At 46.9% G+C, this 24,088-nt stretch overlaps 1 protein-coding gene across 2 annotated transcripts; it reads right to left on the minus strand.

Moving 5' to 3' along the window:
- Nucleotides 1–571: 571 nt before the first annotated feature.
- On the minus strand, nucleotides 572–3,310 carry LOC135371393 (uncharacterized). 2 transcript variants are annotated; one of them, XM_064605454.1, is made up of 5 exons: nucleotides 3,221–3,310; nucleotides 2,250–2,283; nucleotides 1,654–1,850; nucleotides 1,419–1,584; nucleotides 572–1,081 (listed from the first exon to the last, which is right to left on the minus strand). In XM_064605454.1, the coding sequence occupies exons 3-5, from the start codon at nucleotides 1,819–1,821 to the stop codon at nucleotides 915–917; spliced, it is 501 nt and encodes a 166-aa protein (XP_064461524.1). In that variant the 5' UTR covers nucleotides 1,822–1,850; nucleotides 2,250–2,283; nucleotides 3,221–3,310; the 3' UTR covers nucleotides 572–914. The 2 variants fall into 2 exon arrangements, with proteins under 2 accessions (XP_064461524.1, XP_064461525.1); XM_064605455.1 differs by lacking the exon at nucleotides 3,221–3,310 and having other exon boundaries at nucleotides 2,250–3,013.
- Nucleotides 3,311–24,088: the final 20,778 nt, after the last annotated feature.

A 24,088-nucleotide genomic window follows, 5' to 3' on the forward strand; every position in this document is an offset into this window, starting at 1 on the left:
AATTCGATGACACGTCTTCTGGGACACCCCGTAGATAGGTCCTCAGCAAGATAAGTTCCTCGTAAGTAGTGTAAGTGTTCCTAATTGAACATTTTCGAACATGTCAAGTAATCAACACCTTCAAGTAACTTATCAGCATTGCATGTACAACTGCTCACAATGCAAACTGGCATAGAACTCACTTGCATTTCCCTCGGACCTCTCAAATTAAAAGCGATGAAACCTCAGTCCAAGGGACATGAAAGGACGAGGCAAATACAAAATGAAGAACATTTTGTGTTCGTCCGACCCTTTCGTGTCCCCTGCACTTGGGTTTCATCGCTTTTCAAATGCACTACCAAACAACCTGGTTTTTAAACTTTTTAACCTATTCTCTTAAATCCTCATAAATGCCGTCAAGAGAATACGTTAAAAAGTTTAAAAACTGGGTTGTTTGGCAGTGCATTTGAAAAGCGATGAATCCCCAGTGCAGAGGACACGAAAGGATGGGACGAACACAAATGTTGTTCATTTCGTATTTGTCTCGTTCTTTCATGTCCCTTGGACTGAGGTTTCATCGCTTTTAATTTGAGAGAAGTCCAAGGGAAATGCACACCCAAAATTATTCTGCCAACATGTTAAGAGCTCCCACCTGACAAAATATGTTGCAAGTTATTCAAATGCAATTGTTCAATTACAGCTCCTCTTCCGGGTACATGCCCATGCCAATTTTCATTCAGACTAGTACTCCTACAAATTCCTAGATAATTAGCTGTTGCAATGCTTACATCACTGCAGAGCACAACAAAGCATCACAGTGTTGTACAGCGACATAACAGTGATAGTCACATCCCCATAGCACAGAACTGTTATGTATCACAAAATGACAGGTTCAGCTGCCCCTTTGCTGCTGTCACTGTCTGAGGAGCATTCCTTCATGAGTCACCGTCCTTTTGATCATTTTCCGATCGGTGTGAAGACGATCCTATGGCCACACGTCGGTGGTTTCTGCCGCCTTCTCTGTCTGGAGCACCTACCAACCACTTTATTACGGCACTGATGTCTTTCAGGGTAGCACTGTCACAGGTATTCTTGACGCAACCTGCAAATTTAAAAGGAAATGTACAACTTGGTCCTTCACAAGATGCAAAGCTTATGTGCATGCGTGTCAGGGATACAACGTACTGGCTCCTTTCCCAGAGTTGTCGTGTCTCATGTGGGATAACCTACATAGTTAAAAATTAGCAGGTGCTGAAACTACGGATGGTGAGCCTTACGGCATATCACTGCAACTTGTTGCACATGCACTCTGACCAAAAACTCTGACCACTCTACTCCACGGCACAAACAGCTCAGGAGGTGCATTGCTGCTCACTGATAAATTAGCAGAACTAGAGAAACTGGTAAAAAATATTGTACAATATAATAAAAGCCCATACTCATGATTAGATTGACGGTGTTCTCCAACTTGTGAAAAGCTTCTTTCAGGCCACGTGAACCCTTCCAGCTGAATTTTAGCGCAGCATTCTTTGCCAGGAGCTGCCTCAGGATAGTGCGTACAGTGTCTTGAATGTCTGTGCCCCCGAACCTTGATAAGTACAAGACCTGTGCGTGCGTGTAAAGTAGCATTAAACAGGTTAGGCTGAGTGATCACCAGTATAATAGAATCATTACAATCTTTTCGAAACTGTCCCCCGCAGATATGTAGTTCTCAAACATGAACACCTCCTCCACTGATGCTGCTGGTAGCGACGGGCAATCGTCTGGAATCCTGATTTGTTGAACAGCTTTTGTCCATGCTAAAAGTGCTCTCAAGCTCCTCAGTTCACTCAGCAAGCGCATCTGATTCTCAAACACCTTTTTTTCGAAGCCTATAAGAGGAAAAGTATATTTGTTAGAAACACTTTTATTAGAGCTGCATACTGAATTACTGCTGGTGTGGTGCCATAACTGCCAAATATACTCGTCATGATTGAATGAGGAACTGTTGAAGTACAGTACAGGTTACGTCCATTACATTAGCAGTGCTCAGTGGACATGCTGCTTCAGGTCCAATAGATATCTTGCCACGATACGAATACCTGGAGTTGCCAGTACTCTCTGTACGGTACAGTAGCAGCTCCTTAACGAAACGTAACTAATTTGAAACATTAAAACATGTCACTACTGAACTGAGGTACTTTGGGGATTCCACGCCAAGTTATCCAGGAGTGCCTCTCCCCCCCGACCCGGCGTCGTTGTGCAAGAAGAAATTTCTCCATTATATTCACCTTCTCTGTGCGGTGCCCAACGATGAAGCCATTGCTAGAAAGAGAATTGAAATGATGTACCACAAGCTCTGCACAGCCTACTTCACAAACGGTTACTTAGCACGGATCACGCTAAACAACAAACTGCTTAAGGAAGGAAAATGGTACTGTCTTTTCTTTTTTTTTTTGCTGCATCCACCATGTAGAAAATAATTTTCAGAACAGTGTCACACATTACCTGTCACCTGTGGAGGGAAGCAAAGTATCATCCGCTTACAACGAACCTTCGTGCACCTATCACAGTAACTGGGACATTGAAAAATTGTTGTGTTCAACGCATCTCACTAAACCCGTTTTGCTCAGGTGCTCTGCTAACGTTAGTACAGGTTATAACAGGCGAAGCCTGAGAGTAAGACACGGAAGACCGCTCCGTTAGACGTAGATGTACAAAGAAGACGTGCGCATTCGCTAACATAAGATTTGGACAAACGCTGAAAAAGCACTTCAAGGAGAAAGTAACTGCAAACTGCGTTCCCGCCGGCGCCACAACTGTGCGAAATATACTCGTCATAATCGAATCGGAAACAAGTGTTCAAGTGCTTTTCCACTGCATTAGCAGTGCTCAATGATGAGACTGCTTCACATCTGTAAGAGTACTCGCAACAATATGGATACGTGAAGTTAGTACGAGCTTAATTGTTATTGCACTAACTCAACTAAACCTAATTGCTATGAAACATTGACAAATGTTTCAAACGATTTAAAGGAATCAGGGTAACATCTACATATGCATCACAATTTTGTATTTCCGCTTAAACGAGCTTTTCTTCCTCTTCCCGCCCATTTTGCCATTCAATGGCGTCGCTTTCCACTCTCCGTACGACAAGGAACTAGATGAGTTACTACACAGAACTGAAATCCAGCTTTAACACAGCTAAGACACTTCTTGGAAATGAAACTATAGCAAATAAAATGCGGATGACCAGACTCACCACATCTATTTGAAGTTACACTTAACAGAAACAACCACACAACCACGCCAACGTTCGCGCAACGAAATGTGCACATGGTGGCTTGCAGCATTGTCGAATATGTTCCGCGAACAGCGGTTACGTACAAACGGCATACGGGTCATTCCAAAACTGGCTCACTGTGTTTGATGTTTGATGTTTTTTGACGCAATAACGTCAGGGCTCACTGTGTTTGCAAATTTTGTTATTTGTTGTTTAATTTTACGACCCTTCTCACAACAAAATGTATACATCCTAACTAAACAACAAATTCGTGACATACAACGCGGCAGCAAAGATACATTGAATGAACTAGTTGAAATTACGAATACCATGCGTATGATCTCTTCTCTTTGTTCTTTTTCACTTTGGCATGCATGGTCGGGCATGCATGGTAGGCCGAGAATGGCCCTACTTGTTGTGCCGATCCTTCCATATAACGCTGGATAACTGTCGGGACTCGATGTCGGCCCGACGGCTTCTGCCAACCAAGTTTAAGAAAGACATTGGCGCAGCAATGGCCCAAATACCACTGGCCGACTACATCGGATGCCGACGAAAGACCTATCATTGGCCAGTTATCAGTGGTCGGCAAACGCCACTTGGGATGGGGATCAACCTAATGCTATCACGAATTAATGAACACATAAATAATAATAATAATGACAGTATAGGGACCGTGCGACACCTAAAGGGGGCACGCTGCTCCGTCGCGACAGCGCCGCCAGTGGCGGTCTTGGAAGTATCCGACGTGATACCAGGCCGCCCGCGCTCTATGCATTCTCAAATGGAACCGTAGCTTGCGTGGCGACCGCCGTAATTAGAAGGGCTAATTTTCCAAGTGCAAATAATGTGGAACATTTCTGGGGCGCGAGCGGAGAATGGAGACAAACTGCACAGAAGCAACCACCGTATTTATAATGTATCTGACAGTGCGGAAGGAGAACAGCCACTCGCATCTGTACGGTCAAAACACCTGTGATATGTCGAGAGGATGGTTATTTGACGTCTCACAAAATAATGGCTTGCTAGCGAGGGCTATATACGTGTATTTCTCTGACTCCAGACATTTGTAATACCATATGTTTGACTGAGTCTTGTATTTGAAAGAACTGATGTTCTGAGGCTGGAGTCTTGTATTCCTGTCGTCTTCTTTGCACACACATAGCTTCGTCACTGAAATCTACATCGTGCGTCCGTTTTATCCATATGCAAATAAACACGTGAGGTCACAACTTATTGTCTGAACTTGTACTGCAGTTTTTCCAGTATCTTCAGATACAATAACGGTAAATAGATTCTCAAAGAAGAAATTATATGGGTTTTCTCCTCGGCTACCACCGTAGGCTTGCGCCACGACAGCTGTGAAATGGTCGGTGCGTGAATACAAAACCTTTTGGACAACGTAGAACTTCCGTTCTCACTGTGAGACTCGTCACCCAGATTACCGGGAGCAATATCGGCTCTGGGCACTAGCGATGAAACATCTCTATCATTATCTCGAAATAGGTTGCCGTTTGGTCGGTGCACTTGACGTATCCTGCACTTGACGTGCACTATGACGAGTATCCAGCGGCGTTTCACCGTCACGAATGTGGCAACTGTAAATCATTGATCATTTTGCAGGTCCTCATTCAGTTTCATCGAAACTAGAACAAAAGAAATAGAATATGTTGTGCACACCTCATGCAATGGCCGAACGCGCGCCACGAACGCTATTCGCTGCGAGTGTATGTGCCCCCGGTGGTATTGGAAGCATGGAAATCACGAGATATGAAACATCTGGTCCCTAATGAAGAGTTCGTTTAGGTGCTAGCACAGTTAGCGATGCAACAGTTCCAGTGTGGCAAACAAAGACGCCCGCACTTCACATGTAAACAAACCTGGCTACCCGGCGGCTATCACGCAAGGTACTTTCTCCGGAGGCCGAATCACGGCGCCACCAGTTTGTCGCACAGTCCCTATAAGAGCCACAAAGCCCGAGCGTTTTCTACACGTCTCCTTTTACCAATGTTTTGCATTCGTAGAAGATTTTCATGTACCAACATACTCACTTATCGAAGGGCTTATCTCCATCCTTCTCTTTTGCGTTTGTCAGCCACTCCCCAAGCAGCACAATGTACTGAAAGTCGAGTGCAATAGGGGTGGACGGTATGTGTCTTATCAATGTTCTTTAGTTTCATCAGTCTGTTCAAGGCCTTCCACCTACCGTCCACCCCTATTGCACTCGACTTTCAGTACATTTTGCTGCTTGGGTCATCGCCGAAGAAATCAGAGCCAATCTTCCGCTTCTTGTCACCGTCTTGCAAAACTAAGGTGCCAAAGTAACGCCGCACCGCGCTCGTTTTAAATGCACTTGAGTTCTTATCAACAGAGAACAATGACACGCGCTTCAAAAACGGAGATCCAGTCTCTGATGCCATGACAGTTCAATACTCGTGATTACAAGACCAGCTCCGGTGGCGCGTGGGCTTGGAGACTGGGAGGTCCGCGGTTCGAATCCGCGGGCCGGCTGTGCCGTCTGGGGTTTTCCTGGGCTTCCCTCAGATGTGTAATAGGCGTATGCCGGCACAGTTCCCCTGAAGTCGGCCCATGGACGCAGCTATCCTCCCCCCGAGCGGATTCCGCTCGGTCTTCCACTTCACCCTTTCCTCTCCTCCTCACCACCACCTTTCCCTTCCCGAGAAACATGCCGCCTAATCAGGCAGGCAGACCTCTCGGTTTCCTCCCAACGACACTCCTCCTCCTCCTCCTCGGCAGAAGTTCGCGGTACTACTTTGAGCTTCCCGCTCCGCAGCGTAACCGATCGGGACACGGAACGCGCGCGGGATACCGACACGCCGGAGTGGCGCCAGCGGCGGCGTCAGCGCGCGGAGAAATGGCGGCGGCGGCGCCATGAAGGAAGGAAACACACAAGGAGCGGCTCTTCGCTCCAGACCACGACCATCTCTATAATACAGGACCATAACACTCGCCCGTTCACCTATAGGACTTCCGTCCGTGCCTCGAGGAGCGGAAGTGCCGGATTTACGCGCGGAGCGGCCGCCAGGGGCGCCACTTGCGGGACCCAGAAGAGCGCCTGTTGTAGCTCAGCTGTGCGCAATATGAGTAGTCCTTGTGGTTAATTCTTCGTGCGTACATGTTTGTGTATTGTTGCAGGTTCTCTGTTCATGTAGAACTAAAGACTTCTGAAACTAAATACTCAGAAATAGGATGTGCTCTGAAGCGTAGGTGGCATGTAAAACTGTGAAACTCGCGCACAATGTGCCGTACATCGTATACATAAACTTGGCAGCAACACCTTGTGTGTTGGGCCAGTTATCATGCGTTTATGATTGTCAAACGTTCTCTCACGTTTCACGTGAGAGGCGTTCCGTGTTAACGTACAGGGCAGTTACAGAGAATGGGTGAATGCGACCGTAAGAAGGAACTGTTCCTGGCAAAGAGATGACTGACACCTGTTATGACGTCCAACAGAATTTGTTGTATAAGCAATCACTTCAGTTTTAAATCAGCAGTTGCTTGTTTTGTCTTCCTACTTATTGGTCCCTTTTTATTTTACTTTTACACTTTTTGTTTCTTCTTTTGCGGTTTGCCATTACAATGCTTTGTTAACCTTTATTATGCTGTTCGGATACAAGCCACTCTGAGAATTTTTCTTGATGGTGACTTTTCTGCGACGCTACCTTTTGGTGCATTTTTTGTGTTCGTTTTGCACTCCTGGGAGATGCAAGGCTGTGTAAACTTCGTGATCACTAAAGGTAGGTGCCGTAGCCACGGTGCCACGTCTGAGAATTTTGCGCTTTGCGCCGATGCTAAAGTCTTTGGCCTTGAAATGCCCAGAACACGCAGAGTTCGAGCTAGCATGCAGGCGAAAAACGATTTTAGATGGAGAGTTTTTCGCTGTTGTTGCAGACAATGGTCGCGGCTGATTACTTTATTGTTGTACGAAGCATCTTCATCAAATTTAATGCAAGCCTTTGCTCATCGGCACCAGTGAAGATGCTGTTCTCCTTTGCAAATCTGATTGTACGGCCGAACACAAGAATCCTAAGTGATGCAGTCAAAAACTTATAGTATTAAAATTACCGTGATAATCTAACAAATAAATGCTATTTTTCCTTGCTGACTTCTTATGTTCATCGTTATTTCTGTAATTTCAGATGACATCTTGATCACAGTATTTATGGTACTAGTTACGGCATTTAAATACTGTATATTTTATATTTAAATACTCCTATCGAAAAGCATTTATGAAGGGTATTTAAACACCCGGTTCATTATTCGTTTTTTTTCAGAGAGAAATGCGTAAAAGGTACTCAGCTATATTAGATAAAACTATTTATGGTACACACTGCCATCCAAAAAGTGCACCTTATATGAAATGAAACAATCGCAATTCGCAATGAAGTTACTTGTGTCAAGACGCCGCGATATATTTCGAGCCACTTCTCCCGTAAGACAGCATTTGAGCGCGGAACTCGTGGAATGAAATACTTGTGTTCGACACTGCTTTCTTCGGCTTGCAAAGCGGGACGGTGCAGTACACCATCACGTCTGCACCATGCACAAACCATGCACTGGAGACAAACACTGTCCACCGCGTGAAAAATAGCAAAAACCAAACGCGAATGACGGCAGCAACGGTATCCGCATAGCATGCGTCGTCTGCCGAGGGTCCCGTATTCAGCGCCACAAACGCGCGGGGGCCGCTTGGCGAAACTACATCAGTGGCGCTGGGGCTAGGTGCGAGTGTGATGATCGTCTATTATAGAGATGGTCGTGCTCCAGACTAAAGTCCCTCGATCGCTCTTTGAGAAGTAGCGACAACCCTTGCGGCGCCGACAGGGAGCGTTCGTTGGTCGAAGGCGCTCACGTGGTAGTTTTGCGCCACTTCCGCCGTGTCGCTTTGCTTCCGTCCGCCATGATCTTCCCAAGTTCGCTCCTCGCTCAGTTCGTGCTCTTTGCGCGTAGTTTTTGAAGGCCGAACTATCGCGTTGAATCGCCTATCATAACCGACTGAAAATGACTGGCCGCTGTGCCTTCGGGTGCAACAGTCGTCCTGAAACAGGACAGGCAATGTTTGCCGTTCCAATGGGGAAAAGCAGTAAAGAAGTAGCAAGGCGGAAGGCGTGGCTGCACAAGATTGGACGAAAAAACTTCAAGCCAGCGAAAAGCACCAGTGTCATTGTCTTCATCCTTGTGACCCAAGCCGCCGTCTCTACTTCTCTGCTGACGTTCCCCACCTGTTAAAGAATTTGAGAAACTATTTATCACGCGGCCAACAGATATATATACCGAGTGATGTGGTCATCAAGAACAGCCTTCCCACAAACAAAGTTTGCCTTTCATGCGTTGAAGAACTTATCGAAACTGACGAAGAAAGTGAACTAAAGCTTAAATCCAGCGCACTGCTCAAAAATGAAAGTTGGCCCAGCATGTACGCTTTTCAACCACGACACAGTTGCTGCGCTTCGTTACCTTATCTACACAGAGAAACCTGAAAAGGATGTATTGACCAACCGCCTGATTTTTTTACCAATTTTTCAAATGGTTCAGGATGATGACATCGCGGATGGAGGAGGACTGACGGCTGCACAAGGATAACGATGGCATCACCTTCTTAAATGACTCCATGACTCTAGTAGAATCGATCAGCATTGGCGACGAAATAAGAGTATGGAAGCCTGTTCAGACGGGCATTCTTTTGGCAACGTCATGTGCGCTTGGCCTCTAAGAACTTTACCTGCAGAAGTACCACTTCGAATTTGTGCTTTTCTCGCGCTTTTCAAAAGATGGCTTGGAGAACTTCTTCTCCACCATACGGATGAAGAATTCAGTTCCAGCTCCAAAGCAGTTCAAATCAGCCTTGAGAGCAGCTACAATGTCACAGTTTCTCCGTCCAAGCAAATCTGGGAGCTACGAGAAAAGTGATGCGGAGCAGCTGCTAGGTGTGTCGGAGCATCAAGACTTGGAATGCCAGAAGATGCAGACGAACTTTCACTGCCGACAGATGAAGAGGACTGTTTAGAACATCTTGCAGGATATGCCATAAATGTCGTAAAGAAAAACACTCAATGTAAAATTTGAATCTCTGCGCTTTCGTCTAGCTGCCCAAAGTCATACGCAAATCCAGTGACCTCTATGGAAGCGTACAACGCCGGAACAATGCTCCTGAATGTCCCATCACGTCAGGCAATGGACATTTTAAAGACTGCGGAGAAACAATTTCGTGAGTGCTCCGACATGCTTATTGCAAATTCTTGCACCGTGCATCAGCTGGTTGAATGTGTATCGAAAGCAGGTGTGCGTGAAGTACTTTCAGCTCGCCACCATGTGTCAGCAAAGTTGCTTCGGGTATTCTTCCGTACAGGACTGCATGTTCACCTGAGATCGGTAAACAGCACCTTGAGAAAGAAGACAACTGCAGTACGCTGTGGCAGCAGGAGTATAGGCATGCGAACGGCTGTCCAGAATGTGTGACACCTATAGATGGTTAAGATTACCTATGAAGACAACCCGATTGTGACAACCTGACATGACAACACGCGCTGAAAAAAAGGCCCTTTTCAGGGCCGTTCCAATTAGCATGAGGATTGCAGCTGTGTTAGCAGGAAATCCAAATTGTGTGTTTTTTTCCTCATACTTGAGGATGGGAAAATTATAGTAGCCAAGCATAGGGACATTAGTGGGAAAAATTACAGTAAACCGGGGCATTACTTGGAACAGCTACCTCCTTACAAGACGCTGTGCAGAAAATGAAATAAGTTTGATGTAGTCTAGGTTGAAGTCTCTTTGATTCTGGAAAAAAAAAAAAAGAAACGAACGAAAAGGCTATAAGTTGCAATTCCCTAGCAGAGAGTCACTATCGGTCATGCTTGTGCCGATGTTTTGTCTCTTTACCTTCCTAACAAGCAGAGTCGTGCAGGACTGGCAAACAGCACTTCCGAGAAATAGATGAGAAGCCTTCCTTCGAAGACGTTTTCGTTTGGTTTTCATTCAAGCGTTTCACTGCACAGCCAAATGGTTCTTCATCATGCTGTAACACTAAGTGGCATGCTCCTACTTCTGATTTGGGAGTTCAAAAACAAGCCAAGGACGTTTAGCATTCAAAACGCACGCACATACACAAAATTTCGGTCTGCTGAAGTGAAATTAGCAGGCGGCTAGCAAGACGATGTATCAGCGAACCGAACCGGCGTCAATACCTGGGAAGAACATGGCGGGCGAAGGAGGGAAAGGGAGAAAAATAAAGAGGGCGAGGGAAGGGTTGTCGCTACTTCCCAAAGAGCGATCGAGGGACTTTACTCCAGACTAGCGTAGCCACCCTCTAGCGGTAGTTCGAGTGTCCACCACGTTATCCCCTCTAAAGTTTCGGTTTTGCAAGGCTTTGTTAGTCGCGCTGCTCTCCGTATGATTTTGCTTTTTGGAAGTATTTTATAGTGAAAATGTGAGCAAAATCGTAGAAACGACGTATGGTAATGTCACTAATGTGTTCCTGTCCCGGCTGCGGCTCTCGTTGAACTGAAAGCAGCGCTGTCACGGGAACGCGTTTTGTTCGTAGTACACGGTAAGTTGTTTTAATCGCCCGTGTGTCTTCGAGTCATCTTGAATTGTTCATTTGGGACCTCAAACTGTGCCGAAGGTCCATTTCATATCTTCTGTTGTTGTACAAATCTGATTAATTGTACTTTGAGAACGGCATTCTTTACCACTTAATCAAGGAACGTACATACGTTGGAAGTAACCGTCGCCACACGTGATGTTTCCGGTCCCGCGTACTCCTTTTGCGTTCTGCACACTGTGAGCGGTATTCTAATAGAACAGTAAACATTCGAACACACAGAAATAAAGTGCAAGCACGCGCACATCGTAATACTGCCATCTGAACTGCACAACTACAGATCGCGTCGTCTGCTCTGCTGGCGCCATGCTGTCTGGAGGGTCACGTGAGAGGTCACGTGGTAGACAGGAGCATCCCAGAATGCAACGCGAAGCCGGCTACGCTCGTCCCCACAGGGGTGACACAAACCCGCCATTGTTGTAACTACCCTCAAGCGGGTGCTTTTGGCAAAACTGCCATCTTGTCCTGGTCGCACGTCATAGAAAACGTCATTTTGAGGTCATGTGACTTTGTTTACATGTCGTTTTGCCGCTTACCGACATATTTTCACCGTCATAACACCAAGAGATGACCGTATTTTGCCAGCGTAAACTATTAGGTGCTTCTTCCGCAACATGGTAGCCCATTTCACCTTAGTTTAAGTACATCGCATCGGCTCGGTAAGTCTTAACGCGCAGTCGTCATCACATCTTTGGAAGTTGTCAACAATACGAGGCCTTATGTGCAAAACTACGAGTTTTACTGCGAGATTATCGGATAAAAATAATTACAGTGATCGAAAAACATCCAAAACGTCGTCCAGAAACAACAACCGCATTGTTTACAAACGGTTTGGCCGCCGATCACGGGTGCCGCCATCTTTAAGGTCACGTGTGCCTTGATGTTTGGTGTGACGTGCGACCAGGACCTGTCCAGGATGCATTGCGTTCGCCCAGCACGCTTTCGTCTACGGAGCAATACATTGGATGCCACCCAGGGGTGGCATCCAATCCAGGGCTGTGCTCGTCCCGATAGAAAACTGTCGGAGGGGCCGCTCCTTGTGTTTCCTTCCTCCATGGGCGGCGCACAGGTCTACCGCGGAGCAGAGCCGCGAAGTAGGGAGCCCCCATGGGTTGCTGCGGCTTCTCCGCTTTTCTGGGAGGAGACACCCTTTAACCGTGCCAACGCCGCCTTTCCTCCTCACCCTCGTGCGGAGCGCGCATTTTGACTCCCAATATGCTACGCGCTGACCATTGCCTGCTGTGCATTTTGCGCGTTCGAGCGGCCATCCGGCACATGTACACACAAGTGATTGCATTTCTTCTGTACCTTAGCGTCATTGTATGTTTTGGGAACAAATATCGCAGCACATCCCTCCGGAATTTTAAATCCAGCGTGCAACAAGCGTGTCAGAACTTCCTCTATTAGTGCTGAAATCGGTCGTTCCACGAGTCATTTCCTCGGGTACCAGTGTTCCGTCCCATTTTTTCTGCGTGTACCACGTTCGGGTCACAGTTCTTTTGCATTGAAATTTACGCATGAAAGTGCTCCTCCTTTATTTTCTCTATTTCTTTTAGAACCACTGCTAGGGCTCAGTTCATCTCCGTATTGTTGGTATGAGGTCGTTGATCTGTCGGCTAAAGAGCTAGGTCGCGGACCAGCGTTTGCTCTTGTTTGAGCAGTTCCTATTTGACTGAGGAAATACATTCGGTTGGTGGACGAAGACCAGCGTGCGTGGAGATCGACACTGTAAACTTTTTCACACCTTTAAAGGTGTGCGCTATGCACATTCAACCTGGTTGCGTAACGTTGCATCTCCAGGATGATATTTTACAAAATTCGGAAAGCATTACTAAAGATCAAGTGTCAGTGCAAATCTTGCTTTCATTATGTCATATATATTGTAGGTACGAGCTAATGCATAAATGCATCGCTATCGATAATCGAGCACGCGCAAGTGTCTACAATACTGTTGAGCAATGTTGAGATGTTGCGAGACTGAATTTTTGGAGGACAGACAACACTCGAGTAAATAAAATTTGTGCGAAACCGTGCTCCATTATGATGTGACCAAAATTACACCTAAAAAGGCGTGCGCCATGCACATTAATACCTCTAAAGGCGTGAAAAGATTTAGAGTGTACAATGCGCGTTGTTCGCATGATACGTCATGCAGCAAAATGCCAGGGTGTTGTGTGCCCGAGTGTGCCAACCACTCTTGGAAAGGTGCGCGTTTGTATCGCTTGCCAGCTTCAAAAAAGCGGAAAGATGTTTGGCTCGCGCAAGTAAAGAGAGCAGAACGGGAACCAACAAGGAGCTCGTACGTGTGCGATGTAAGCAAGCGCCTTTGCAGCGTACAGTGTGTACCGTGTATTCCGGTATTGCTCAGTGGTCATTTACGTTAAATTAAATTAAATTACGTTAAGTCTCCGGAAAGCCACAACAAGCTCATGGAGCTTCGTGAACACGTATGTGGTGCAATGAATTTTAGGTATATTTCGGGCACCGTGCAGCGTAGCGCATTTCTTCGTACAATGCAATGTGAAGAGGCATTCAGGGCGATATCTGCTTTGAAACGCATTTATGCGATGCACTCACCTTTCAAGACTGTGTCGACTTTTATTCATAATAGCGTGGACAATAATCCGGCTTGTGACCAACACAAAGAACTATATCATGTAATCGTGTACAAATTTGTACAACTGCGATTGAGGGTGCACTTGCGACAGGAGCACATGTTGGTAAAACAACGTCGTCTTCAAGCTACACGGCACCAGTGCGACCTAATTTCCATTTTTTTCCATTTCTATTCTATTTTATTGAATGAGATGTTGTAATAAAATCTACTTGCAATTAACATATTTCTGTTGTCTATACACATTCCCATGTTTACTATTGTAAATCGTTGGTCGAGACACGACTGCACGTGCAGGTGCAGTGATGAGTTTAGACAAACGTTACAAAGCATTAACAACATATTTTACAACCCATGACCAGCTCTACTAGCATATATGACAGTATCGCTACGCCAGTATCCTTCATTCCGCTTTTACCCTCTTCCTGTCGCGAAAAATCGAGACAAACGCAACCCCGCCGCTGACGCCCAATGCGATGTGGGAGTCAAGATGCCGGCGCTCGTAGCAGACGAGGGAGTTGTCGCCTCCCTGAAAAGGGGACGCGCATGGAGGCTCCCTACCGCGGAGCAGAGGTGGGCACCCTCACGAGGGCGTGCGAGGGTGAGGGTTTCTTCACCCTCACTTCACGATATTTGAGGTGAGGTGAGGGCCAATTTTTCTGGTGATTTCTGAGGTGAGGTGAGGAAAATTTTCAAAAACAATTTTCTGGTGAGGTGAGGTGAGGAAATTATTCAAAAAATTTTTTGAGGTGAGGTGAGGTGAGGAAAATTTTCAAAAAGTTTTTGAGGTGGAAAATCTTTAAAAAATTTTGAGGTGAGGTGAGGAAATTTTCAATTTTTGAGGTGGCGAGGAAAAATTTATGAACGCGCACTTTATGAAAACTTTTCCCGCGCGTACACGGGTTATCTTTCCTTCTTTCTTCATTTTTAGCGACAAAAATAAGGACACACGGTTAGATACTGAATAGGAAAGAATAGGTCGCATCCTGTTTTTCCTATTCAGTGTCTAACGGTGTGTCCTTATTTTTTGTCTCTAAAAATGGAGTTGTACCAACCGGCCCTACTCTTTCTGTTGTTTCCTTCTTTCCGCAGCTTCTAGGTACGTTCGATTAGGCCTGCACTGCCTGAACCAGTTCCGGTGGTGCAGCACTCGCCCGTTCGTTTCGCCAGTGCAGCCGAGTGCCCCCTGCACCGTTTCGTTCGTTTCAAACCAGTGCACGCCAAGTGTAGCGCTAGTGTAAGGAAACTCTGCACTCCTGCAGGGGTCAGTTCAACGGTAGTGCAGAGTAATGGCGGCGATGGCATCAGACGACACAAGGCAAATAATAGTTAATATAAATTCTAGAACGTATCCCGAGAGAGCCGGAAGAGACGTTTGAATTCGAAGTCGAAATAACGATTCACTACAGTTTCGGTGTACATTGGTACACGGTTCGTGTCAGTTCGCAGAAGATTCAACGCTATTACGGTTATCAGGTGGTCGAATCTCTCGTGCTCGCTGTCAGAATCCACAAGTTCCATGGCTGTTTGCACAATGGTTGAACAGTACATTGTGTTCGAAATTAAAAAGCAGCAATGCACATGTGATTGAAATGTCACACGCGTTCTTACAATCCGTAGCGGTGTTAAAGGGACTATGAAACGATTTTTTCTTCGTTTAGTTCGAAAGAAGGCATTTTTCTGAGTCTAGAACCGAAATTTTACTTTCGTAGCGCGAGCGGATTTCTCGGGAGCGAATTAAAGGGGAGCGGCGAAGGGAGGACAGCTGGCGCCGCGCCGTGACGAGCTGCCGAGCGGAGACACAACGGGTAACTTGACGCGACCACGGCCGGCTCAGCAACACGTCATCGTGACGTGTTGCCGAGCCGAGGAATCCCGCCAGGAGCATGCGCCGTAGGATCCCGCGTATGCGTTCATCGGGAGTGGAAATCTCCATGACAGCAGCTTTCGCGCGATCGGCAGATTTCGGCAGTGGCGGCAGCCACAGCGCGAGCTCGCGGCATTACTTGCCATTGTGCAACACCGGTGACGTAACGGGGAACCGAAGTGCGGTCCGTACATTTACACCATCGGCAGGGAAATATGCGCGGGAGAGGAGGAACGCGGAAGAGACATTTCCAGCGCGCGCTCCTCGCAGAGTGGAGCGATTTCGTCCGGAAAAATTTGTGGCATATTAGTTTCTCTGCGGGAAGAACAGTTTCCATCGAAAAAACGTATGGGGGTTCGGGAAATTTCATAGTCCCTTTAAGACTCGCGAAGAGCAGAAGGCCTGCACTAGCGCTGCACTTCGATATTCGTTTCGCGGCGGCACTAGTGTTGCACCGTTGAACTGGGGCTCGCCTAGTGCTGGGCTAGTTCAGAACTGGCCCAGCACCGCCCGGAACTGGTTCAGGGAGTGCAGGCCTAATCGAACGTACCTTCTGTCTCTCATCTGGGCGGGGACTGCCCTCCTCTCTCGCCGCTGATCTGACGCCCGACTTTGAGCCTCATTCGAACTGAACCTCAATTTCTGCGCAACTTTTACGGGTATAACAATCGTTCCACGAAGCGTTTTCTGTGATTGACTAGGCCAAATCCTCCAGCAAGAAAAAAAAAAAAGAACGTTACATTGACTAAGCAATTTCATGAGTTCAATTTCGAAAATGTATTTCAATGGCAAATTGATGAAACTATTTGTATTTGGTGACAAACTAAATGTCCAGAGGAAAGTTGTTTACCCTGTATTTTCACAGAAACGGAAGGCACAAACCTTTACCTCCACTTGACGTTTCGGCGTACGTCTGATTCCCGCTGTGGAAAAAACAAACAACAACAAACATAGGTACTGACCCATCTCTCATCGAATACATATATCGACTTCAGACTTCCACGAGATCTCCGAATCGAACACCTCTAGGTGTTGTTCGGAATTCGACGTGTTTATCCCGTTCACCTGGCAGCCGCATATTAGTGACTCTACCGCACATGAAGTTCGAGGGATATTTGACGTCACGCGCTTCTCAGATTCTCCCGCAATGCTTTGCGGCAGCGGGCGCGCTCCATGGGGGATCGTGTCGGGTGGGCGACACCAGCCTGCTTATAATCGTAAAAAATATGCCCATCCGTACACCGTACTCGCAAAGTACTAGTGTCACCATAATTCTATGTAAGATTTACACCTTGTTCGGATCCTTTCTTGCAATTGACAAATTTCGCTTCCGTTGTCCTTTAAAAGTGGAACTTTTTCTCATCGCATGACGGAATGGCACATTCTTTTCTCATTTCTGTTTCAGTCGAAGATGGCGCGTGCGATTAAGTGCATAATTGATATAAAAAAAGAAAGTAATCCCTGGTTGAGGGCTTCGTGCGGGGGGCCTATGCAAGCGCGGGGCCCAAGGCGGTCGCCTTACTCGCACCCCCTCCTTATGGCCGGCCCTGACCATAAGGTAGTAGTAGGCGATTTGAACATGGGTTATGAGAAAGCACATATCCATACACTCTTTGATTATGCATGGATACATTAGTTCGCCCATAAACTTGTTCAGGAATTAGGCGTCGAATGGCACAAAGTCGTTATAGTTGAAATACCGCCATAATCGCGATATAAAATTCGGCCGCGGAGCACTCTGAGCCCCTGGTGAGCGACGCCGCGCCGCTGTAGCAGACTACGGAAGTGACGCACGTTGTCTGTCCTTTTGGAGTTCCTGACTTTCATTTCGCGGTTGTTTTGCGATCGGAGGTTGATTTTCGCTACAAGAAAAAAATGGCCACAGTTTGTTGCTGACTTCGTTTCGGCAACGCGAGGACAGAGTGTTCCTTGGACGAACGACACACACAGATAGACAGCACAAACACAGCGTCGCAATAAAAAAACAAGCAAAAAACACAGCCGTCAAACATCGACTGACGATTAATTATTACAAAGACACCACTATCCGAGGCTGGCCCCCAAAATCCTTCCGAAGGAAGGTTACCCCATTCTCTATAGGTGTGAGAGTCTAGTTGCTTACATTGCTGGCTGTCTTACCTTGCGTTGGGCCAGGATATGTTTCAGAACAAACCCGCTCTACAAGTCTGTGGTTGTTTCCGTGGCCGTATTGGCAACTGGCGCTGGACTTACAATCTAGAGATACGTAGTTCAAATTCCGCCGATGTCTGACTTTTTGATGACTGTTTTGATGACTTTCAATTGTTTCCGAAAGACAGGAAACTTATTCACGCCGCGCATCCGTCTATGCCTACTTGGAGACAGGTGAAACAAGACAAGTAGTGCGCAGACACATTGTTGACGAATGGTTCAACACAAATCCGGAGGTGCTCATTGGCCTTTGCTTGTCAATGAAGTACATCAGGCTGAAAGAAAAGCGGCTCCTTCTGTATTTTCACGGAAACGGAAAGCACAAACCTTTACCTCCACTTGGCGTTTCGGCGTACGTCTGATTCCCGCTGTGGGAAAAAACAAAAACAAAAACAAAAACAAACATAGGTACTGACCCATATCTCATGGGGTATATCGACTTCAGACTTCCACGAGATCTCCGAATCGGTCTCTCGAATCGGCCTCTCGGTCTGGTCACTGATCACAGGCGCCGCCATCTCTAAGGTCACGTGTGCCTTGACGTTTGCTGTGACGTGCGACCAGGACTTGTCCAGGATGCGTTGCGTTCGCCCAGCACGCTTTCGTCTACGGAGCAATACATTGGATGCCACCCCTGTGGCTGCAATTGCTCTTTCGAGCACCGCAATATGGCGGCCGGTTGGCGTACCCTTTCCCGCGATACCCTCACCCATCCGCTATCCAGCATTCTCTAAATAGAGATCAGTGATCCTGACTGTACACGAACAAGCAGCGTTGCAGTATCACCACCTGTGTCCGCCACAGGATTACCGAATTCCGAAAAAGGGTTCCGACATGCGTCTTCGTATCCGTTCATATCTATTCTGCTGCCCATTAACACATCAGACCTTAGAGCTTATAAAACGTAACAGCTTTCAGGGAGTGTAGAGATGAGGGGTGACAATCGCCGGGTGCTGTCGTGCGAGCGGACGTGGCGTGAAACGCTGGAATAGCCCAAAAATAGCCAAGAAGAAAAATACCCCGCCTACTGTCAAAAAAAGTAGCACTATTTGGCGGTTTATAGCTCAACCTGGCAACCCTGCTCACAAGACGCTAGAGGCGCATGCCGCGCCGCCGCCGGGCAATTTTGGCTCGCTGCCGCCGCCGTGTCCCGTAAATCGCGAAATGACTCTTTTTAGTGAATCGATTCATTTCATTCAGTTCATTTTAGTGATTCGTTCAGTGATTCGGTGACGACACGAGGTGACGCGATGACGTCATCAAGTCACGTGACCGGTGACCTCACATTTATTATAAAGAAAGAGTCAAGAGAAGAGAGGCGCGCTTCCGGCGGTCTCGAGTTGCTGTGGTTATTTCTGCTTGTTATAACATACAATCAGCACGGCATTCAAAAGAAAGGAAGAAACACGGAATAAAAAAGCAGACCTGCAGAGAACAGTTTAGTTTTGCGTCCCCACGTGCACATTGAGCTTCCATCGACTCAGCTACACTTGCTTTCACGCCCTTGTCATACATTCAAATTAAAATTCAATTTATTCCACTGAAGTGGGGGGAGCTGGGGCAAAAAATCTACTTGTAGCTTGACGAAGACCCCAGACTCCTACAGTCGGAGACGCATTGACATTTTGCATACCAAAGGAAATATTTTGCATACACTCATGGAGGTAGGAAAGCAAGGGTATGGGTCCATTACATCCAACTAGCTGTTACATCCATCGTGTCGTTACATCCATCGATGGACGTAATGGCACCATGGATGTAGCAGCTCGTTGGATGTAATAGCACGGTATGGATGTAACGACGCGTTGGACGTAGCAGCATGATGAATGCAATGACACGATGGATGTAACGACAGGATGGACGTAACGGCCAAAAAATCTGGGTCGCCATGGGGGCGATGGGAGGTAAGAAGGTCGACGGGAGGAGAAGCCCGGATTAGGAATAGCAGGACCGGTGAACCGGTGACCCGCCTGTGTTCAAGACGACTACAACCCGCAGGCGATTGCTGTGTGTGTGTTTCTTTTATTTATTTCTTTTCCCTTTTCTTTTTATGGAAGGAATAGCAAGTCCGCCTATGCCTGATTAACCTTTCCCCTGACTTCTGACTTTCCCCGCTTATGCCTGACTAACTTTTCAGTGGCGATGTACATTCATCCACAATGCATAGTGCATGAATATCCATCAATAAAGCGTTTCGGTACCTGGCCAATAGTATTAGTTCCGCCCATCCTTTCTTTTCTCCCAGTGTCGGTGGCATGGGACGCGCGGACGTCTGCATCCAAATTCGGTGCGAAAACTTTATCAAATTGTGGCTTTCATTTCCACCCCATTCTTTCCAGAACGAACTTGAAACGTGAAGCAGTACAAACTAACCGCAGACAGTCTCGAAAAAGAAAAGAAACACGCACACAATAAAGCTTTTACAAGCATAAGATGGCCCGTCACGACGGGAGCTCTGCTCAAGCGCTAACTTGACCTGCCAGCCTCACGTCCACAACGTGTGGCTAAAACATGTGGCAGGCATTGAAACTAAAATACATAACTAAACGAATTAAGCATGAACGTGTCTTTAATGATCTTACCTGTGTGCTGCTCTCGCTATATAGTGGCGCAACGGTACCATTACCAAAGGTATAGCAGTGACTTAACAGCAAAAGGTCACAGTTTCTTGAGCAACGCGGTATACTATATTTTAGTAGGTACATCAGTTACAAACAGCTCTTCATTCGCGGACTGTAACATTATGTACATGGCAAAATCCCAACGTCTATCACACGTTTCAGGTACGTTGCGACGTCTTCATATTGAACGGGGGCACACAAAAAATAGCGGCGAAATAGTTCCATATCTTCGGCATATCGGGCGTTCCTCTCGCGGATTCGTGGGTGGCTTGGGCAGCGCCGCAGGGTTGAACAGCAGAAGCCGCAGCTGGTACTTTGCGGAACATCGGAACATCGCGTTGCGGAACTTTGCGTACTGCTGCACCTTCTGGAAAAATACAAGGAGTTCCGCGAGACTTGGGTGCTGGTTCGGGAGTTGGTCATGGAGTTCATTGTGCCAACCCTCAACCACATTCGTGGTGCGTGCTCCGGAGTTGCCAAAGTGGTGCTATACGTCACGGACGGGAACGTATGTCAGCCAAAATTGCGGAAGTAGGATATGAAGGGCTGCAGCAGAGCGCTCAGAAGAGGTGATACCTGCTGAGGTGGATTGGAAATGAAATCCTCGCTGAACGGGAGACGGATATGTCCAACATGCTGTCACATCCATTGTGCCGTTACATCCAACGAGACGTTACATCCATTTTTGGCCACTACATCCACTGGTCATTACATCCAACGAGCCAGTACATCCAACGAGTCATCACATCCATCGGACCAGTACGTCCAACGAGCCATTACATCCACGAACACAGAATACTCGGTCAATGTTCTCTTGCTGTTCTGTGCTTGTTACGCAGCGCCTTCTATCGACCATCTCAAAAGCGGTTCATTCCAACGGCGCTGTTCTGTACTTTTTTGTCGCACCTACGTCAGTGGCCAGGAAGTCTTGAGGTCGTTAATTCCTTAGTTGTTTTTGAAACTTAGGAAACTTAGTTGTTTTGAAACTGAGTGGTCCCCGTGTGAATGTCGCGGTTCTGCGCTTTATTGCCAATGAACTCCTTCACCTATGAGATAGCGTCCTGGGTGTGAATCACGTGGTGTGAATACCAGATAGGGTTGGGAAGGTGCACAAACCTGGTCACCTGAATCTGGGAAAAACCACGGGTTGACCCAGAAACGGGTTATTGTTGCTGCCTGGACGATTCTACGGAGAAGAATTCCTCCGATACAGAGACTCCACCCCGGACAGCGAAATGATCGTCTTGTGCGGAGATAGCAACTTGGAAGCGCTTTTGTCGGCCGAGTAAGTGTTTTGGGACGGAAACTTTAAGCATAACTCACCAAAATTCATGAATCCCGTTGTACACCCTTCATGTGTCGATACGAGGAGAGTGTCACCCTGTGGTGTTTGCTCTTACCAGGCGACGTGATACAGCCGCCCATGAATAAACCCTTGGTGTAATTCGTGACACACTCCTACACCGTTTCAGCCACTTGGGAACACTACAAAGCTCAGGTTACTGGATGTTTCACTTCGAAGTTGCAGCTATGAATGCAGCAGTGACAGTGTTCAGCGCTGTACGTGTGAATCAGCCGATAAAAATACTAAGTGCCTGCGCCTTTCATTATGCGACGGCGATAAATGAAAACTAGCTTTGCTTGAGAACCGTCTGCACGACAATGAAAAAGTACGAGAGTGGTTCAGGGTGGTAAGGCACCTGCCCTTCCTCCCCGAACATTTCCGTCTCCCGTTCAGCGAGGATTTCATTTCCAATTCACCTCAGCAAGTATCACCTCTTCTGAGAGCTGTGCTGCAGCCCTTCATATCCTACTTCCGTAATTTTGACAACCATAACTTCTCGTCCGTGGGACCACTCCGGCAACTCCGGAGCACGCACCACGAATGTGGTTGAGGGTTGGCACAATGAACTCCATGACCAACTCCCGAACCAGCACCCAAGTCTCGCGGAACTGCTTGCATTTTTCCAGAAGGTGCAGCACGCCGCAAAGTACCAGCTGCGGCTTCTGCTGTGCGACCCTGCAGCGCTGCCGAAGCCACAAACGCCACGAATCCGCGAGAGGAACGCCTGATATGCCGAAGAGATGGAACTATTTCGCCGCTATTTTTTGTGTGCCCCCGTTCAACATGAAGACGTCGCAACGTACCTGAAGCGCGTGATAGACGTTGGGATTTTGCCATGTACATAATATTATAGTCCGTGAATGAAGAGCTGTTTGTAACTGATGTACCTACTAAAATGTAGTATACCGCGTTGCTCGAGAAACCGTGATCTTTTGCTGTTAAAGGGTCTCTGACCAGAACCTGGTCAATGTCTTTGTTTGTATGGATAACGAACCTACATGGTGCCTCCAAGTTACAACTGAAACGTTTCGTCTCTGCGGAGCCGCCAACTATTCCAAACAAGGAGCCGAAAAGCGGTTTCGATTTCTGCCCTCAACTCGTGCGATCAGCGCAAAACTTTAGCTATTATGCAGTGGTTTTCCCATGTGTATGACGTCAAACGCCCGCGACGTTTATTGGTGGAAAGTCCACACCGGAAGTTCGGGCGGTTTCCGCAACTTCCGTATTGCTGGGTGCTTTTTCAATATGGACGCGGAAGCACAGCGGAGTCGACAAGTCAGCTTTTCAGCTACCTTTCAGCAGCTGAGAGGCACCTGCTACGTGAAGCAGAGTTTGGAGGCCTTGCTTTTGAAATGTTGAGCCGCGAATCGACTTCATCATGAAGAGGAAGTTCCAACGACAGACTGTTAGATGAGCTTTCAGCATCCATCACGATGAAGCACATTTCGTGTTTGACGGCGCCGTGTAAAGGGGCCGGAGTGGTTCATTGCATAATAATGCCGAAAGAAGTCGAGTGCTTATGTTGCAAGGAGCTGCTCTTAAAGTAACATATTTCGAACTTCGAGGGCAGCACGAACCTAGCGCTCATATTCACAAGTAAGAAGCGTACGTGTCTCATGCACAATCATGCTTGTTGGTTTCAATACAAAATAGTTTTTCTGAACTTTTCGTTATTGCTCGTCGCTTATTCAGAAAGAGTGCAGCTGAATTAATACTCGGCGACCTACTAGCTTTAGCTTTGTTCAAAGCTTGCGTGTCTCATACAGGAAATAGATACGTACACTACATACCAACAGTTCGTGAGATGGATGTTGCACAAACTTGAAAGAAACAAGAGAATCGCTATACCAGTCTGCGCGTTGAACAGAATACGCAAAGCCTTTCCCATAGTAACTACTACATGCTTTAAATACCCAAGATACTAGATAGAAGTACCCGCTACAGGGGGTGCCCTTGCAATTTCAGCTGTAGACTAATGATGCAACTATAATAATGATCCCCCTCCCCCAAACTTTTTTCAACACTCCTCCATGCTTGAGATTCTGCATAAACCACTGTGCTGACCCCTGACACAAAGCACCATCTCATCAGCCTGCTCCGCCTGGTAAGAATTACATTGGGCTCTCAATTCCACCACAGACACAAATCCAATCCTGTTCTGACACATCCTTTTGTCCACCCATTCAGTCAATGTCGTAAGTGTTGTTCGAACTCTTACTGTCTGATAGCACCCAAATAGTATTGTTTAGGCACCTCAAGTATTTTAATGACCGTCATGTGGAAGTAAATCAGACTGTTATGCAGGTTACCCTGTGTGTGACCTCGGTTCCTGCTCTCAGTCCTCCAGAAGTGCTCACTACACAAGTTGACTATCGAAAACCTCAATCTTCCATGCATGATGTACAACCCGAGTTCGCTTGCTTCCTAGCCATTTTTTCATTCTCAATCTTCCTTTTGTGTGCAAAGTGCACACCCTGTTTGAGTAGGATGTAGACCTTGAGGAACCAAGCTTCGTATCTTGGGCTGCTCGAATACTCAAATAGGCATGTTTTAGTCAAAGATGATGTAACATGAAATGTGGTTCATATA

Source organism: Ornithodoros turicata, unplaced genomic scaffold (genome assembly GCF_037126465.1).
Source record: "Ornithodoros turicata isolate Travis unplaced genomic scaffold, ASM3712646v1 Chromosome11, whole genome shotgun sequence".
Classification (NCBI taxonomy): domain Eukaryota; kingdom Metazoa; phylum Arthropoda; class Arachnida; order Ixodida; family Argasidae; genus Ornithodoros; species Ornithodoros turicata.

What these genes read in the sequence shown, in the direction of transcription:
- LOC135371393 (XM_064605454.1), bottom strand. Translation starts at nt 1,821, where the DNA reads ATGCGCTTGCTGAGTGAACTGAGGAGCTTGAGAGCACTTTTAGCATGG. An exon ending in GGGACAGTTTCGAAAAGATT is followed by an intron (nt 1,585 to 1,653) that starts GTAATGATTCTA and finishes ACGCACGCACAG; the next exon opens with GTCTTGTACTTATCAAGGTT. An exon ending in CACCGTCAATCTAATCATGA is followed by an intron (nt 1,082 to 1,418) that starts GTATGGGCTTTT and finishes TTAAATTTGCAG; the next exon opens with GTTGCGTCAAGAATACCTGT.